The sequence below is a fragment of the Oryctolagus cuniculus genome, chromosome 1, assembly GCF_964237555.1.
Source record: "Oryctolagus cuniculus chromosome 1, mOryCun1.1, whole genome shotgun sequence".
Taxonomy (NCBI): Eukaryota; Metazoa; Chordata; class Mammalia; order Lagomorpha; family Leporidae; genus Oryctolagus; species Oryctolagus cuniculus.
In genome coordinates this window covers 146,392,610-146,412,780 of record NC_091432.1, presented here as the reverse complement: position 1 = coordinate 146,412,780, position 20,171 = coordinate 146,392,610, and the positions used below count along the sequence as shown (strand labels likewise).

The 20,171-nt window shown below is 36.2% G+C and overlaps 2 protein-coding genes across 4 annotated transcripts in view; one reads left to right on the top strand and one right to left on the bottom strand.

Annotated features, from left to right (window-relative positions):
• Positions 1 to 20,171, top strand: part of CENPP (centromere protein P) — a 252,206-nt gene that overhangs the window by 57,416 nt on the left and 174,619 nt on the right. The window lies entirely within an intron of this gene.
• Positions 1,273 to 19,851, bottom strand: OGN (osteoglycin). The gene is given in 7 exon segments (NM_001082116.1): positions 1,273 to 2,927; positions 3,659 to 3,754; positions 6,285 to 6,487; positions 9,089 to 9,247; positions 16,544 to 16,637; positions 18,555 to 18,803; positions 19,824 to 19,851. Coding segments are annotated over 6 exon segments (897 nt in total). The 5' UTR covers positions 18,729 to 18,803; positions 19,824 to 19,851; the 3' UTR covers positions 1,273 to 2,756.

Genomic DNA, 20,171 nt, shown 5'->3' with positions numbered 1-20,171 from the left:
CCTTTCTCTCTGTCTCTCTCACTGTCCACTCTTCCTGTAAAAAAAAAAAATTTTTTTTCACATCATAAAGAGTTTTGCCAGTTTTTTTTCCCTAAGAATTATATGGCTTAGCTCTTAAGTTTAGGTCGTTGATCCATTTTGAGTTAATTTTTATATATGGTATAAGGTAATGGTCCAGTTTCATTGTTTTGCATGTGGATATCTGGTTTTCTGAGCACTGTTTGTTGAGAGTATTCTTTTGCCCATTGAGTGGTCTTGGTACACTTGTTGAAAATCATTTAACCATAGAAGCAAGAATTTATTTCAGAGCTCTCTAGTGTATTCCATTGATTGAACGTCTGTTCTTGTTCCATACTACTCTTTTGATTGCTGTAGCTTTGTAGAAAGTTTTGAAATTAGGAAGTATTCATTGTTCTTTTCAAGATTTTTTTGTTCAAGTTCTCTTAAGATTCCATATAAATTTTGGGGTGGATTTTTCTGTTTGCATAAAAAATATCATTATGATAGAAGTTGCATTGAATCTGTTGATTGTTTGGGGTTATATTGGCATCTTAATATATTAAATTTTCTAACCCATGAGCACAGAGTGTCCTATTTATGTATGTCTTCATCCGTCTGTTTTAGCCACGTTTGTAAGGAGTAAATTGTATACAGTTTTAAGTTTTAGTTGACTATTAAAATCAAGAATGAGATATTATTTAATATGATGGATTCAGAATATTTTTCTTTTTGTATTACCTCTGGTACCTTCTTGAACACAGGAACTAATTTAAATTGCGTTATTTCTGATTGAAGGGTGTGTATATGAAGGCCTAAGATAGCCATGTTCCTATCTTCTTAACGAGAAGTCCCAAAATTCTTTAAGAAAATTCTGTACTTCAGACTTTTTACTGTGACCTTTTTCCCATGCTTAACATTTTTTTCTTCTACTATTGGCTATTAAATTTGAGTAATTTTATAGTGTTTTTCTTGGTAAGTTTTATTACTTAAAAAAATAAGAGTATTTTATTCTTCTGGAAACTAGAAACTTGACAGATGTCTCCTGTGACCACTTTCCCTGGTCTTGTTCTCAGCACTGAGCCCTTCTAGGACAATGAACACGTTGTTCTAGATGAAGTTACAGTTTATTTGTACTGACCATTCAAGATTGTGATAAAGATTGTACTTTTGAAATAAAACAGAACCTTTCTGGTTAGGTGGATTTCACAATATTTATTGTATATTCAATTCAGATGTGCTCATAGTGAGCGTTCAGTCACAGAGAAATGAGGCATGCACACAAAATTATAAGAAAGCATACAATATTTATGATCGTTAATATCAAAATAAGTGAATGAATTAGTAAGCATTGTGAGGGTAATACTGTGGCCTTAAGAGATCACAGATGCTTTAGTGAAAAAACTTCAATTTTGGAATCAGCTTTGACAAATGGGGTGAATAATTGAAAAACAGATATGAGATCATTCTAGGTAGGGGGAAGAAACAAGCAAGTGCTTTTAAAATGGGAATAAGAATGTGTTCTGGGAATAGTATATACAGAAGCTAACTTGATTCAAAGGTGTAATTTATAATAGAAATAATGCTGATTTTTCATATATAGTTTGGATTCATGTTTCTAAAACACTGAAAAGCTTTTTTATTTACACAAAGTAGTGTTGTAGACTAAGACTTTTAAGTAGGTTATAAGGAGAGTTATTTTAGGAACTTTAATCTGGCAGCATTGTGATATAGAACATTTAACGTCTCATGTTAAATGTTTTCATTCATCAAGGGTGTTTGGAAACATTGCTCTGAAACCAGTTTGAGTGAACATGTATGGATAATGGGAATGTGGTAGCAGTAACACCCTAGCATGTACTTTATTTTCCTTTCCTATGTTGGAAAAAATTTGTTGATGACATTCTCATTCCTGCAGTGTAAAATTAAAATAATTTGCAGTTACCTCATATTCAAAAACCTTTACAATGGAGAACCTTACAGCTATTCTCTGGAAATCAGGTTGAACTTCTGGGATTTTTTGTGTGAACTTACTGGGTTTGGCCTGCTTGACTTTCTTAAAAGTTCTGTGGTAAACTTACAATGTTAAGTTTTAGATGAATTTTTTTTACTATTTTACTAAATATTTTAAGTGTGACCACAAAGTAGAATAACTTTCAACATTTCTATGACAACTTTTTATCAGAGTAAAATTTTACTTTACTTGGAAAATTTTGCCTAGGTTTGGGACTATACCCTATTTTTGCACTGAGTGAAATATAATAATAAAATAGCTGCTTTGATAGGAAGAAAACAAAGTTCCTGCTTCTTAGTGCCTGATGTGTGAGTCATAAAGGAAAATGGAGACTGCTGGAAATACTCAGCTTTGCAGAGCTTTGGGAACAGCTGCCTTAAATATTTTCAAGATATGGTAAAGGCCAGGAAAGGCAACAGTTGAGAGTTTCTTGGATTTATCTTCTCAGTTAATTTGTAATGGAAATAGTGCATCTCAGATTGGAGTATTTACATGCCTTTTAAATGGTAGTCTGGTATGAACTGGAAGAATTTTGTAATGTTGTTTAAATAGTTTCACATTACTTTGTTTTGAACTTGGTGATTGGAGCTTTTTACTTGCCATATGTAAGACTTTGAACATGCTTGCTTAAAACAAAATTCTTTCATAGTAAAGTACAAAGTTAGTATTAAGCCAATGCTTGCATTTCTTTAGACATTGTGGAGATAGATTATGAGTATTTGTTTATATGCTGTGTTGATCATGCTTAAAAGTATGTCCCTATAGGTAATCTTTTCAAGCAAATGAAACTGTTTGGATGCTTTCCCAAAGCAATTGGATTGCCCTCCAGCCGTATTTCTTCAATGCGGTCCCGTATGTAACGAGTATCATTAGCCTTGCAGAATGTATCATCTGTAATTGATGTTATGTTGTTAAACTGAAAAATAAGAAAAAAATGTTTAGAAAACCTATATATCTATGTAATGGGATCACATAATATTTTTATTTAAAAAGTGATTTTTAAATATTATGCCAACTATGTATCCTCATTTAATGAAACCCTCTTAGGGCAATCTGAGCTCCCCTCTAAAAATCCAGTGTTATCAAGGTGGACTAGAATATGAGCTTTTACTCAGAGTAACATATATGAAACAACATCCTAAGTATAGATGGAATTATACTAGATAGGCAAAGAATCCTGCTCTACAGTATCAACTTCAAGTGGACATTGTGTCCTGTAATATACTTTAACGAAGTAAAAAGAACATCTGAGAATTCTTGTGATACTGAGAGATTGGTTTTAGTTTATTCTCTTTTCCTCTTAATTGTTGCATTACCTTAAGTTGGTATACTAGAAAACACCAGGAAGGTCTGCAAAAGTAAATATTTACTACTGTTTTAGGAAGAAACATACATCAGAGGTGTTAAGTATCCCTCACTTCAAGTTCCTATTTCAGATTAGGCAACACCAGGTGCAGATCAGAGGACAAGTCGCCCCAAGAGCAGGTTTTGCCCCTGTTGCTGGTTGACTGGCTGTGCCCTGCAGGACACACTACCAGGACATCACACTACCATGGTGACCTTACCTGTAAACAGATTGTTTCCCAAAGCACTTAAGATTGACCAATAGATCATTGAAGTCCCATACTTTGAAAGATGAAATCATACCTGAAGGTGAATTACACGCAAACTTTCTGGCAGATTAGGAGGCACAGATTCTAGGGCATTGTGGTCCAAGTACAGGAAAGAGAGGTTATTCAGTTTCTATAAAGAAAATTTTGTTTGAGTGTTATTGAAGTCTGCATTATTTAAAATAATTTGAGCAATGCACCTAAATATGTGTATTGACCTAAATACGTACCACTCATAGCAGTTACTGGTATGATTGATTGTTTGTATTCTGGCTTCACAATCAGTGTGTTTGGTTCCTTTATGACAGCTGACAGATCTTTGTTACTTATCCCTAATTTCTTTTTTTAAGATTTATTTGAAAGGCAGAGCAAGAGATAGAGGTCTTCTGTCCACTGATCCAGTCCCCAACTGACTGCCCCCTCCAGGGCTGCGCCAGTCCAAAGCCAGGAGGCAAGAACTCTATCCTGCTCTCCCACCTGGGTGCAGGAGCCCAAGTACTTTGTCCATCTTCTGCTGCCTTCCCAGGCACATTAGCAGAAAGCTGGATTGGAGGCACAGAGTAGTGGGAACTTGAACCAGAACTCTTGTTACGGGATTCCTAACAACACCGGTACTGCATATCCCCCATTTCATTCATCTGAGCTCTGGATATCCAGCCTCAATGCCAGCATCAGAGACCTTTGATGGGGTCAGTCCTGATGTGGGACTGAATTTTGACCCAGGTGCTATCGTAATGTCTCCTGAGCCTCCAGACCTCCCCATCTCAACTCCACCCATTTCTAGCAAAATGGTTATTCCTAATAGATGTGTGTGCTTATCAAGATGTTTACTAAAGCAGTTTATTAAATACTTAGCTTGATGTGGCTTTTTCTATAAAAAAAAAAAAGTTAGGTTACTCTTCATGATCAGTAACCCATTATTGTGTATAATTGTATACCATGATTCTAGAATGTCGTTTCCCCTGACATTACTTTTACCTCAGCTTTTATAGGCGTCCTGTGCCAAGTTTTGCTAATTGTTTCCTGTGCTGTTATTTTAATCCTTTCTTAAGTATCCTACCATTCCATACTTAAGACCTACCACCCATCTCTACAGGGTACCTCACTCCCTTGAGTTAGAGTAGTCTGATTTTTTAAAAAACATTTATTTATTTATTTAAAAGTTACACAGAGATGGGAGAGGGAGAGAGAGAGAGAGAGAGAGAGAGAGAGAGAGAGAGATCCTCCCTCTGATATTTCACTCCCCAACCGGCTGCAATGGCCAGAACTATGCCAATCTGAAGCCAGGAGCAGGAGCCTCCTCCGGGTCTCCCACACAGATGCAGGGGCCCAAGGACCCAGGCCATAGCAGAGACCTGGATTGGAAGTGGAGCAGTCAGGACTAGAACCAGTGCCCACATGGGGTGCTGGCACTTCAGGCCAGGGCGTTAAACGCTGCGCCACAGTGCCAGCCCCAAGTATTCTGATCTTAACCTGAATTTGGGATTTAAGCCCACCTATATAGTAGCCAGTTTTGTCATCTTATGCCATCCTGTGACCAACTCAAAATATTTGGACATCCTTTCATGAAATGTTAACCAGTTTTTGTAAGTCTTTAACATTCCTGTTATTCAAAAAAATAGTATTTTCAAATTACAATTTAAAAAAATAAAAAAGTCTGCTTTTTAAAAATTGTCTGAGTTCCTTAACATCTGAATCTCTCATAAAAAACATCAGACTGACTCTGATGTAGCTTTAAACAAATGTCCATTAAAGCTGAAAAGGGATACCTTAAATATAAACAAGAGAGAAGGGAAGAAAAGTAGAATATTTTTACAGTTTTCAACTGGCTACATTTGTGGACAAATTGTACATTTGTGTATTTACAATAAACTTTATGATGAATATGTGAGAATTTTATATCCTTTCATTAGGAGTTATCTTTAGTAGCTACAAATTTGCCTTCTGAGGGAGGTTTTGTCTCTAGCCAATAGCAGCATGACCATTTCTTCCTTTTGTCTGAGTTTACCCTGCAGAACTGTGAATGATCAGGTCAGAGGTATGGAAATCTGGGCTGAGGTGGTTACTTTTATACATCATGAGTTTTGGGATAACCTGGCTACCTAAATCAAAGTAGATCACCTTCCCTTTTTCTACATAATTTTTCCTTAAATTACTGGATTAAGAAATACACTTAATTCTTACTATATGTGGAACTTCTTGTTAGATGTCATTATGGAAATAAAAGAAAACTCTACCTACAGAATTTTATAGTCTTTTATTTTAAAGATTAAAAGGCAAATCTAGTGTTTGCTTTTAGAACTTTCTTTTTTACTGACATTTGTAAATTGCCAGTATTTTCAGGACAAAGAAACAGAAAAGTCCCATTTGAGTTTTTTGTATACTGTAAGTGCCATGAGAGGCCAACCAGGTCTGTCTAAATAATTATTTGCTGTGTGAACATGTGCAAACACACACACACACACCCTTGAAACAAGGTAAGGGTTATACATTTTAAGTAAGTTGTGGATGGGCATAAGCTAAGCTGAATAAGCCTAATAGTATAGCTATGTAAATGTTATCTTCATTTCTTAAATCAAGATGATTTAAAAATGTAATCAAAACAGAATTATAGATCAAAATTATCACCAATACTGTGTTTAGACATACTATAAAATACTTACTTTGAATGTGTTTGCTTTGATTCCTCTACTCTTGATTTTATTATATTTTGCATTAAATAAAGTGAGCTTGGGAGGAAGAACTGGGAGTTTCAGTAGTTGATTTTCAGCAAGTGAAAGTTCTTCTAACAGAGCAAGTTTTGAAAAAGTACCATCTTCTATGTCTTCTATCAAATTTCCCGTAAAATCAAGCCTTCTTAAGTTAGCTTTGAAGGAAGAAATATACAAAAAATATGAAATTAAATTCTGATTGTGTGCACGGAAGAAAAGCATTTGTTTAACAGATCATTCAAGCATCTTTTACGTTTGGTGTCTAGTGGGTGTCTGCAGTTAGTGCTCAATAATGTCTGGTCAAATGAACTCTGAGTACCTGTCTGTGCCTGGCATGATGCCATTTCAAATGGCAGTTTTCAAATCTTAGCTTGACAGGAGTCTTAATGTTTCTTCCTCTGAATTTCTTGGTATGCACAGGCAATTGTGCAAATTATGGGAAGTAAGCATTTATAAATGTAATATTATTTTTGGATTCTTTGCCAGCATATTGACTTGTAGTTGTGGTATGTTAATTTTTTTAAAATGCTCAAGCCTGCCTGCCTGTCTTTTTTTGTTTTTGTTTTAATTTTAAAGACATACTGCAAAAGAGCTCCCACTCACTGTTTCACTCCCTCTCCTAAATCCCTCAACAGCTATGGCTGGGCCAGGCCAAGGTCAGGAGCTAGGAATGCAATCCAGGTCTCCCAGGTGGGCAGCAAGGAACCAAGTTCTTGAGCCATCACCTGTTGCATTCCAGAGCCTGCACTAGCAGGAAGCTAGAATTAGGAGCAGAACTGGGACTCAGACCCAAGCATCCCAATATGGGGTGCAAGTGTCTAAAGTGGTAACTGGCCCAAACACCCACAACTGTGAGTATGATGTCTTAATCTCTGTGACTTACTGCTTAACAGCAACAAAGACAAAAATGTTCCCTGAGTTCTAAAAGTGATCCAGACCGAGATTGAGAAATTCCTTGTGCATTTCCCTTTTGTCTGGGATGATAACAAAATACAGTTACTTCTTATTCATGGTAGTCATGTTCTCTAAAGTTGCTGGAAATACTAAATTAGTAAACACTGAACCTGTGCTCCTAGAGGGAAATTAGGAGTAGGTTCTCACAAGCCTCTGGTCACATTTTCATCAATTATTACATAACCTTTTTGTATGTGTGGCTTAGTTTAATGACATTTGATATATATATAGTTGAATCATTAATACTGCAATAATATTAAATAATAAACAAAACTTATCTAACATATCTTCTCTGTAAGGCCCAACACAGCCTTCTTGTGCTTAAGAATACTCTAGTGCTTTGCTTGGGGGCAGTTTTCAATAGCAAAATCAACAAAAATGGGGGAAATGTGGCAACAAATGGACTGTGAATGGGTACTTCTTTACAGTATCAGAGCTGAAGCCAGAAGCGAGTATTACCTTATTCATCCTCACCTCAGAATGTGAATTTTAAGTAATTCGAGCTTTTTGCCATTTTATGCGTGTCTGTGAATGACCGTAAAAACACCACATATGTTGATTGGGCTTACAAAGTTTAGCAAGTTGATGAATTCACAAACAGGAAACACACAAGCAATGAGGATCAACTGTACTTCAGTCCACAGTAGGGAGCTACCATGGCAGCATGGATCTAGTTACAGCTAGTCTCATCGATGTGTAGTGAAGCTAGTGTCTTTTTTCTGGGTGTGATTTTCTTCACGAACAACACAGGAATCTAGAATACTGAAAACAAACTAGTAACCCAGGACTGAGATTTGAGATTTGGGTGTGCTGATGGCAGCACCCTAACTGGGTTAAGGTCTTATAGGAAGCCAGAAGTCCAAGATTGTTTAGTGATGGATGGATCAGATGCCACTGCTCTTTTTTTTTTTTTTTTTTTTTTTTTTTTTTTGACAGGCAGAGTGGACAGTGAGAGAGAGACAGAGAGAGAAAGGTCTTCCTTTTGCCGTTGGTTCACCCTCCAATGGCCGCCGCTGCAGCCGGCACACCGCGCTGATCCGATGGCAGGAGCCAGGATCCAGGTGCTTTTCCTGGTCTCCCATGGGGTGCAGGGCCCAAGCACCTGGGCCATCCTCCACTGCACTCCCTGGCCATAGCAGAGAGCTGGCCTGGAAGAGGGGCAACCGGGACAGAATCTGGCACCCCAACCGGGACTAGAACCCGGTGTGCCGGCGCCGCAAGGTGGAGGATTAGCCTATTGAGCCACGGCGCCGGCCATGATGGCACTGCTCTTAACACTATTTTCATGTTAGAATCATCCCAGGAGTTTGGTTTTTAGAAGGATAGTGACTAGGCTTCACCCCAGGCCCAAATTAGAACCTCTGGGAAGTAGCACCTGGAGTCAGAAGTTTGAAAATATTTCTCCAGTTTTCAATTGTGAGCCAGGTTTAAGAATCATAAGTTAAAGAAAAGTAGTTATAGTGCAGGCAGATAATGAAATGTCTGTTTGGAGAAGCATCTCATCTATTTTGGTGCTGCTTACCATCTGAAGCAAAATGTACTTCAAAGTATTGGTGTTGAGTGATGTATTGCCCATTTCTTAGATGGGCTTTCAACATAGACACAGGATTACCAGGAAAGAAATATGATGGGTGTCTGAATGGACAGGAGATTGACCAAAAAACCAGTGGATATTTGTGAAGTGTAGTAGATACTTAGATACTCTAGCAGTGGCAATGGTAGGTGTGCCACCTTTTGTAGAAACTTGTTTGTCTGAGATAAAACATGAGTTAATACTAATATCTTATTTAAACTTAACTTACGCATGTCTGCAAAATCTTTGGCAGTCAGCTTTTTAATTTTGTTGAATCGGGCATAGAGATAGGCTGATTCCTTTGGCAAGGGTGGTACAGCATCAATGTCAACTTCTTCACAGTACACAGAGCCGCTTAAACAGACACATAGCAAGCAAGTGGGCATTTCTAAGTTGGGAAACAAAATCATCAAAGTGTAAGTAGGAGTTTGAAAGTATTTAGCCTCAAATAATAAAATTATTGCCATCAAAAATGCTATTACTAATTTATTTTACAGAATCATTGGGATAGCAGGAAAGAAATGCAGTCATGGTATCGAGTGACCTACCTTGTGTTTGATAATCTACTAGAATGAATGCTGTATTAGTTCCTGCAGTCCACACCCTTTTTTCCCCCTCTGTTTTGGCAATGATTGCTTAATTGCTGAATTGCTGAATTGATTAATAGTTACATTTCCTCATTTGAATACCAAAAAAGTTCATACAGGAATTGGGAAACATGAACTTGATTTATGAAGTTTGGTATGTCAGAAACATTTCAGATTGAGGGCAGTAACAAATGACTTTAGAGACCACTGGTTAAAGAAGCAAACCATTAACAGAGTCATGTAGGCATGTTGGGTTATCATCATATCCTGAGGCATTCACTGCATTTCCTCGTCATGACTTTTTTTCTTTAACCTGCAGTAGTTCTAGAGTCTGTTCCTCATATGTTTAGCTTTGTTAAGAAGTACAGGACTTTTTAAATTTTTATTTTTCAGGGTATTTAAAAGAATTCCTTTAAATTAGAGTTTAAGACTTCTCACATTTGATGGGAGTTCCATGGAAATGATGTTGCGTCCCCTGTGCCTTCTGTGAGGAGGCACATGAGGTCCCTTGTCCCATCCCTCAGAATGTCTTGGGTCACTTGTTTTCAAGTTCTGTCTGCCATGTCTCTCACTCTGTAAAATGTGTGCTTTTCATCTTATTATGAATAGTATCTTCTGGAGAAGTGTTAAGGGATTCTGAATGTCTGGCATGTCATCAAATTTTCAACCATTGGTTTTAGCATCCATTAATTCTTAACTGAATCATTTATCACTAGACTAGTTGTCAAATGGTGATTTTTCTAATTCCATCATTGCTTCTACACTTGTTAGTTGGTATTCTGTACATTTGGATGTTCCCATATTTTTTATCAATATGAATTTTTTTATATCTATGAATTTACGGATTGTCTAACTGATGAGTCATAGTCATTACCACCAGGCTTGTTTTAATAATCAGGTAGTCACAGATTAACCAGTAAGAACCCTTTCAAACTTTTTTTTCTTGCCATAGTTTTTGGGTTAATTGGCATATAACAAATTGCACATATTTTAATTGAGGAACTTGTAAGTTTTAACATAAGTAAATACCCGTGAAGCCTTCATCACCAGTAACATAACTAACACACTCATTACAGGACGAAGTTGCTCGTGTTCCTGATCATCCCTCCCTCCTGCTCTTATCCACAAAGAGCTACTGGTCTGCTTTCAGTCACTATGGTGTGCACTTAAAAGAATTTTATAGCAAATAAAAAAAATCATGCAGTATTTATTCTCTTGTCTGACTTCTCTCCTTCAGCGTAGTTACAAGGGATCATCAAAAAGTTAATGAAAAATACATATTATGGAAAAATTGTGCATTTATTTTGAAAAAATTTTGTTCCAAAATAAGCATCTTTTAACCACTACACAACACTGTCCCTAGAATAAACATCTTTTAATTCAATCTTTTGCTTGAACTTTTTGAAGTATCTTTGTTCTTTGAGAATCATCCATTATTGTTGCATTTATCAGTATTTTGTTCCTCTTTATTAATAGAGTTCCATTGTCAGTATAATTGATACAGTCTTCTCTTATTGAAATTGGGTTTATTACAAGGTTTTGGCTGTTTCATAGCAAACTGATATGAACCTTTATTTTCCAATTCTTGTGGACCTAATACTCTAATTTCTCACAGGTAAGCATCTAGGAATGGAATGGCTGGATCTTACTATAAGGGTGTGTATTTCATCTTTTGAAGAACGTTTCAAACTGTTTTCCAAAGGGCGGAGTCATTTTTCATTTTCACCATCAGTATGTGAGCATTCCAGTTGTTCCACGTCCTTGCCAACATTTGGTATGATCAGTCTTTATTTTTTAAGGAAAAATATTATTTATTTGAAAGGCAGAGTGAGAGAGAGGGAATCTTCCATCTGCTGGCTCACTCTCCAAATAGGGCTGGGCCTGGCCAAAGCCAGGAGACAGAAGCTTCTTCCAGGTTTCCTGCATGTGTGCAGAGGTCCAAACACTTGGGCCCTCTTCCACTGCTTTCCCCAGGCTCATTAGCAGGGAGCTGGATTGGAAGTAGAGCAGCTGAGACTTGAACTGATTACGCGCTGTGCCACAGCATCAGCCCCACCCCACCTTTTGCCTACTTTTAATTGAATATTTATGTTATTTAATTATAAGAGTAAACATTCTAGCTGTAATTCATTTGTAGGATTTGTGTTTGGTAAATGGTTTTTAAGTCTAACTTGTCTTTTTCTTTTTTTTCTGTTTTGAAAAATAGACATTTTAAACTTTGATTAACAACTTATTCCTTTGTAGTTCATGCTTTGTGTATTATATTTAAAAAGTGTTTTCCAACCACCAAATTTTTTATACTTTGCTTCCTTACGGAAGTTATAGTCTTTTACATTTAAGTAGGAGTATCATTTCAATTTAACTTTTACAGATAGTAAGAAAGGCCATGATTCTTTATATTTTTTTCTCCCTTTATGACTGTCTGGTTCTTTGAGCACCACTTTTGGAAAATATTATTCTTTTCCACACTGAACTGTGCTGGCACATTTTCGAAAACAATTTGATCATATTCTATAAGCTCATTTCTGGACTCTCTTATGTTCTTAGTTTGTTTTAAGTTCTTATACCACTACCACAATATCTTGATTCTTGTAACTTTATCATAAGTCTTTTTAAAATTTTTATTCACTTTTTAAATTTATTTGAAAGGCAGATATAAAGAAACATCTTCCTTCCTCTGGTTCATTCTCCAAATGCCTGCAATAGCTGGCTGGGCCAGGCCAAAGCTGAGAGTTGGGAACTCAATACCAGGTTTTCCACATGGGTACCTGGGACTCAGCTACTTGGGCCATCACTGATAACCTCCCAAGTCTAACATTAGCAGGAAGCTGGAATCAGAAGTAGAGCCAGGACTCAAACTCAGGTATTCCAATATGTGTTGAGGACATCTCAAATGACATCTTAACTGCTATCCCAACAGTCACTCCCCTTTATGATGTCTTAATATTGGATAATATAAATCCTCCAGCTTTCTTCAACATTGTTTTGGCCACTCTGGTTCTCTATCGTAAAAATTTTACAATCAGTTACTTTTTTTTTTTTAAAGCCTGTCATGATTTTCATTGGGATTCTGTTGAATCCATACATAAACTAGAGGAAAATTGAAGTCTTAGTGGTATTGAGTCTGCCATTACTTGAACATAATACATTTCTCTATATTTAGGTCAGCAGTATTGTCTAGATTTTACTGTACAGGTCTTATATATCTTTTATGTATTTATACCTACATATTTCATATACCTTGATTAATTTTTTTAAATCTAAACATCCCCCATTATTCTTTGATAATTATTTTCTGGCATGACAGACCAATCTTACATATTCCCAACCCCAGTCCTGAAGTCAGCTGCCTCTGCATGAAGCACTGATTCTTCTTAGTGGAAATTTGTATGAGAAGCCAAGATCAGGTGCTGGGGTGTACATTTCTGCTGGGATCTTTTAGCAAAGAGTTAGAAATGTGTGTGTATTTGTCTCTTTCTCCACATGGAATACATGTATGTCCAAACTGCATGTGTACACATAAAACATACACTATGTGAGTATGCATACATATGCGTAAATGCAGCAAATACTTGTATACACACCCCCCACACACAAACAACATGTACATATACCCACATACGCACGTACTTACAGATGACCTATCTTTCTATGTCTGTATAATAAACCACAAGCTAATACTACTGTCTTCCATTTTGTTCTGGCTCCGCAGTATTCTTTCTAGCATTGACCTTTCTGTATTCTTACTGTGAGAAACTTGGCTCTCATTATCCACAGTATATTCCACTTGACTCAGTCCTACAACCTGCATTAAGTAGTTTCAGTCTGCTAACCACACTGTGGAAAACAAATCTACCTACTAGAATTTAATATTTACTTGTATTTCATTTTATCTTTACCTTAAAGGTAGATAGTCAAAATACCGTGTGTAAAAGTTACTTGAATTAGATATTTTCCTGCTTTAATATGTTATTTAAAATATAAATACATTTATATTTTTCTTTTTATTCCAACTCAAATTCTTTTTACCTTACCCCTTTTGATTTCTTCATATATTTATTTGTTTGACTACATGAAACACAACATTGTTCTAAAATTCTAATCTATACCAGAAACTTATACCCAGAGAAATACCATCTTTCCCCATTCCTCTTTAGCCCATGCCTATCTCATCACCCTCTCTGCCCGTGATCTAGTTTGCCCCTGTTGGCAACTAATGTCAGGTGTTTTAATTACCCATCCTGTGCTTCTTCTCCCACAAATGAGCAGATACATGTATATTTTCTTATACCCCTTTCTTTGTGACATGAAAAACACCATATTATAGATACAGTCTTTTGCACTTTGCTTATTTCATATATTGTATTCTGGATATCACTCTGTCAGCTTTTAGAGATCTTTTACATTTATTTTACAACTTCATAGTATACCATTTTGTGGATGTTTATCCAGTCACTTCTCAGTGTTCAGGCAGTTTGGTTATCTTTGATATTTTGTAGTTGCAGACAATGTTTTACTGATTTTGCATTTGTGCATTCTCTTATTTTAGAGGTCTATCTTAGGGCAAGCTTCAAGAAGTTGATTGTTTTGTCAGAAAGTAAATTCAGGGGGTAGGTATTTGATGCAGCAGTCAAGATAATGCTTAGTATGCCCATATCCCCAATCAAAATGCCTGAATTTGAGTCGCAGCTTCTGGCTTCCACTTGACCAAGCTTAAGCTGTTGTAAGCATTTGGGGAATAAACCAACCAGTGGGAGCAGTCTCTCTCTCTCTCTCTCTCTCTCTCTCTCTCTCTCTCTCTCTGTGTGTGTGTGTGTGTGTGTGTATAAACAAAGTAAATGCATCTTGTTTTGTTAATGGCAAATTCATGTCTGAAAGTGTTACACTAACTTGCATTCCTGCTAGCAAAATTTGAGAGTATCTGCTACCACAGAGCCTTCCCCACGAAATATATTATGTCACATTTCCATTTTTGTTAAGGTAAAAGCTGTATATCAATATAATTTTCACTTGCCTTTCTCTATGTGTGAGATTGAACATCTCTTCATGTATTTAAGGGGCATTTTAAAGTTCTATGTGAAATGTCTGTTCAAATTTTTTGCTCATTTTTCCAGTGAGTTTTTGGCTAGTTTCTTTTCATTTAAAAAATGTTTAGTTTTCATCTACATGAAAGGCAGAGAGAAAGAGATAATGAGATCTTGTATCTGCTGGTTCACTCCCCAAATGCCCAAATAGCCCTGGCTGGGCAAGGCTAAAGCCATGAGCCCGTAACTCCATCTGAGTCTCCCATGTAGGTGGCAGGGGCCAAAGTACTTGAGCCATCATCTGCTGCCCTGCCAGGATGTGTTAGCAGGAAGCTGGATCAGAAGTAGAGTAGCCGGGACATAGCCTGGCTCACCAGTGCAGGATGTGGGCATCCCAGGCAACAGCTTAGCCAACTGTACCACAACACCAGTCCCTCTTCTCAATTTTCAACTTCTTTTTAAATTTGACATATTAGCTATTTATCTGTAATACATGTTGCAAAAATTGTTCCCACTCTTCAGTTGTCATTGACTTTGTTTAGGATGTCTTGCTGTACAGAAGTTTACTTCTATAGTCAAATTTATTGATCTTTCCATGAGTATGCCTGGATTTTGAGGCACCCTACAACCTTGCTTTCAGTACTTGTATGATTTTATTTCATACATTTAGATCTCTAACCTGTTTGGAGCTTGTTTTTCAGTGTAATGTATGGAACCATGTGTTCTTTTTAAACAGCTACTTGGTTTTCCTAGCCCCAGTTTAAAAATACATTAATTTTACCTCAGTGTTCTGAGTTAGTAACTGTATTGTATTCCAAGTTTCCATATGTGTTTCTATTTCCATTTACTATTCTAATCCACTGATTGTTTTGTTTTGTTTTGTCTGTTCATGTACCAGTATCATTCTTTTTTAAGCTCTGAGGCCTCATAGTATGTTTTAATGTATGGTATATCTAGTTCCTGCACCTGTCATTGTTCAGTATTTCCAAGACTATTTGTACATGTTTTTCCATATTAACTTTAGAGTCAGTTTTACTAGTTTTAAAAGACATTTAGTGGTAATTTTAGTGGGATTGTCTAAAATGTATAAATTTAGAGAATGACATTTCTATATTTAGTCATCCTGTGTAAGAAAATGGGATGTCTTTCCATTTACTAATGACTGTTATGAAAATACTTACCAAAATTTTAAGATATGTTTTCTGTTTTGGTTCATTTCAACTTTATTGTAGAAAAATAGAAATTTTTCATGTAAAATAATGTTCTGTTATAGAGCAACAATAGCCCAAATACATAGGAACTGTTAATCAGGATTTGTTGTTTATTTTATAAGTTTTCTGTTGTTTGAATTTAAATATACATTTTATGTAGTTATTTACTTATATAGCCATTTTTCTTTTGTGAGTTTTTTGAATGCAAGAGTTATTTTGTATTTACCTTATCCTAAGGCTATATATTGTCTTTGGCAAATAATCGCTATTTCAGTATTTCTTTAAAAAAAAAGATTTGTTATTTATTTGAAAGGCAAAGTTACAGAGCGAGAGGGTAAGACAGATTTTTCATCCACTGGTACACTCTCCAGATAGGCTGGGCCAGCTGGAAGCCAGGAGCTTCTGCCAGGTCTCCCATGTGAGTGGAAAGGGCCCAAACACTCCAGCCATCTTCTGCTACATTTCGCAGGGAGCTGGATTGGAAGTGGAGCGGCCAGGACATGAACCAGCGCCCATATGGGATGCCAGCATTGCAGGAAGCAGCTTTGCCACAATGCCAGCCACTTTTTCTTGAATTGATTTTATATGGGCAGAGACACACACTTTGTGGAGACTAAGCTTGAGTTAGTTTGGGTTGTTCTAGGTGTTTCTTTTCAACATATCTCTCTCATTGTGTGAGTGGCAAGTAATGTGCTTTTTCACTATACCTGATTGACTTTATCTTTGGGGATAAAATTCTACTGTTTGTATTTGTTTACTATAGTGAGGCAACTTTCGATTACTACAAAGAATAAGGTTCCATTATGTCAATTTTTAAAACATCCTTTTTGGAAAAAATAGACAATACATTATTCATACTTACCATCATTTTCTTTCTTGGGAGGTGCTGGTGTTACACTTTCATCTTTTTGTAATTCAAGACTTCTCTTGACAGATCTTACCATTGTTTGTTTTTCCTGTTGGTAAAATAAAAGTTTATTTCCAGTTATGATAAAGCCTGATTCTGAAACTGAAGAACCATGGACAATACTTTGTCACAATTTGTGACATTGTTTTTGTGCTCCATTAGGATTTTATACATAATTCCATTTCATCAGTTATTAAACTATGATGTAAATAGTTAGAGCCAGTTTTCACTCTGGATTGTGATCTTCTTGAGCAAAAGAACCGAATTTAAAATGTTTGTTATCTAAACTCAGCGCTTAGGTAAATATTGAACATACTGAAATCCCAAATGGGATCTGGGGGAGAATTCCCTGAGTCAGATTGAAAGTAGTTTTGAGGTAAAAGTGTTCCTTATGGTTCTTGTCTGAATGGAGGACCTCATATCAGATTCTGTCATTATGTGTGGGATCACTCCACCAGCAGGTCACACACTTTCTGTCTTACAGAGATGGCCTTTTAATGACCCCCGGCCTCCATTAAGCACTGGTACTCCCCACCCTTTTGTGCCTGCCTGCCTGCCCTGCTCTCTAGTCAGCACCCCCTCAACCGCAGTCTACAGTATTAACTTAGATCTGAAGTCCTTATCATTTACTCTCTTCCAGTCTTGGAGAGCAAATTTTCTGCCAATTTTTATTATGTGTTCTGTGGGGTCTTGTTCTTTCTACCTTGTGAACTTGTTCCTCCTTGTCCCTCTCCTGTCTCCTGACTGCCCTCAGCCTCCAGCCCCTTCTGTATGCAAAGATTCTCCCACCACTCTGCAATTGTACATTAAGTCCTGTTGAATTTCACTCCACAAATCTTATTTCCTACATTTATATTAAGATACAGTCCTGCAGAGAAAAGAAACAGAAAAATCATCTCTATACTTAATACTTTTTAGAAACCATAGAATTTTGAAATTGCTCTTGTAGTTGATAGATTCACCCAAGTCAGTCAATGGTTTCTTTTTCTTCCTCTTTTAAAACATGAAATGAAGACTAATAATAACTATTTTATTTGTCTTAATCATGGGGAAAAATAATACTAGCATACTTGTATTAACTGACTCCCTTGAGAGAAACGGATATTAAAATTTGCTCATCAGGTGCTACCAAAACAAACAAACAAACAAAAAAAACTAGAACTAGTCCATTTTAAAATCTTTACCATCTAATTTACCATCCAACAGTATTTTTGAAGCAGTCATGACTGTGAAATTTTTGTATATCTCATTTCCTGTGCCTCACACACAGCAGGCAACAAATAACTTATATGCTGTACTAGCTTTTTCTGTATCCATCATTTGTTTCTGTGTGCCAAGAAAACCACAAATAACCACATTACCCATAAAAGTAAGTTATGAATCATGTGGTAAAGAAGGCATCCTACAATGTTAATTGTAACTGCAGTCATTTGATAAAAATTAGGAAAGCATATAAACTGTCAAAACTGATTTATAAAGAAAGGAACTTTTTGTGTTTTGGTATTATATTGAGTTGGCATAACCAGGTATCTTTTGTTGATTTCCTTGAATGGTATTTTTCTAAAATAATAAAACTTAATCTAATAATTCATATTTGTTTCTCCTAATACAGAATTCTCCTAATTTATTTTTGAGCAATTACATGCAAATAAGGGTCATTAGGCAACATCACTTAACATATAAGTGGTAACTGTTCAGGGACCATCTTAAATTCTAGTTTTGTTTACATTTTATTTTTTGATTACTATAGTTGCTGTTTGGTTACCATAGGTACTTGTCTATTAATTTGGGAAGCGTGCACAGTTTTAAAAATGTAATCTTAGGGACAATTATTATAAGTTATTTTGAATCAGTTAAAGTGCTCTTCCTTTTCCCTTACCTTATCAGACACATACAGGAAAAACAAAAAAATGCATTTAAATTGGCACTACTTTAAAAGTTTAAGTTTAGAGTAAAAATAAAATACCTCAATATTTTTTCCATCCAAGTATTTATCCTCATAATCTTGGCTAAATATGGCTTCTTCCAAATGATCTGCTGCATAGTCGAAGGTGAGGGGTGATTCCTGCGGAGCTGGTGGTGCTGGCTTTATCAGAGGCACAAACAGGAGCAGGAGAAGTGTAGACCGCAGAGTCTTCATTTTAGTAGGAACTCAGGTGACTGGAAGCTAATAAACTAGTGGCCTACTGCCTGTGGAACAAAACTTTCTTTTTCCCTGGAAATAAAAATGCAGACCATCGAAGCAATATTTAAAAGCTTAGAGAATGTTTTGGCAGAGTGTAGGCAGTAGGGGCCAGAGAATAAGTATTTAACCCTTAGTGATCTTTAATTAGATGCTAACAGCTTTTATATATCAGTGAACATCCTGAAAAATTGTTTCAGAGAGTAGTTTTATTTCTCGTCTATCAAAAACCCAAGAAATATTGATAGTTTGAGTTTCTTAATATTTGAGTGTCTTCAATAGAGAGATAGTTTTGTGCAGCTGAAATCTTGGGATACCTGTTGTATAAATGGTTAAAGTGAAGACCCAAAATCCTGTCTCATGTGAGTTAAAGATATCATATTTCAACATGGCTACTTTATAAAAACTCTTACATTGTTATAAACAGAGAGCAAGAAAAGTTTTTAAACTTTAACCTTAGATTTTATATTAAGAAAAGTAGTTATTAAAAGTTTTAAGTTGTACAGAATATAGGAAAATCTGTACATCTTTAATGTTCTTAGTTTTGCAATTTTAATAGGTTATCACTGTTTTTAGTTAATAGTATTGCTTTTTTTTAATTTAAACTATGGAAACTACAAAAATAGTATTGTAGACCAGGGGAAATATATAACTTTAATCAGGGAACTTTGGGGAATGTAATAGAAAGGATTATTTTGGGCTATCAGTGGATTTTTATCATGTGGGTATATATTTCAGACTTTTCCTTAAGTAACGTAGTACAGAATCACTCAGAGTTGCTGACACTGCATTATAGATGCCAACCTGTCAAAAACCCAACAGTTGAAAATTAAGACGATAATGGGTGTCTGACTTTGGCAGCACCTCATTTGTGATTCTTGCCTGCATAGATATTAAAGTTATGTAATGACATAGGAAAGTACTTGTTAAACATTAATTGTTCAAGGTCATTGAAACACAAATTAGAGATGATTTGTAACAATTATGAAGACCATTAGATAAGTCACACTTTAACCAACAATATTTAAGGTAAAATGAGAGAAACAAGCCTACCGTTGTAGCTGTTGTGCAGTTTTTGTGTGGTTTTCCTCATAGATGTTCGTGCCTATGCTTTATCCCCAAGTGGGAGGGTGAAGGAGGAAAGCTGTGGGTTGATTGCAAACTGATGAATAGATTTCAGGCCCCAGCAGCTTGCAGCGCAGTCTCCATGTGCAGAGATCCTTGCCAACATTCTTCCTCTGGGGTGAACTGCAGGGTTTCACACTGCAGAGCTGTGTTTCACATAGCTAACTGCTGCACTTGGCCACCTCCCACTCACATAGTACAATAAGCTAGTGTCATTTTCCTTGTGGTAAACACTGATATTTTAGTGAATATTCACTTATTAAAAGGAGTTATAAA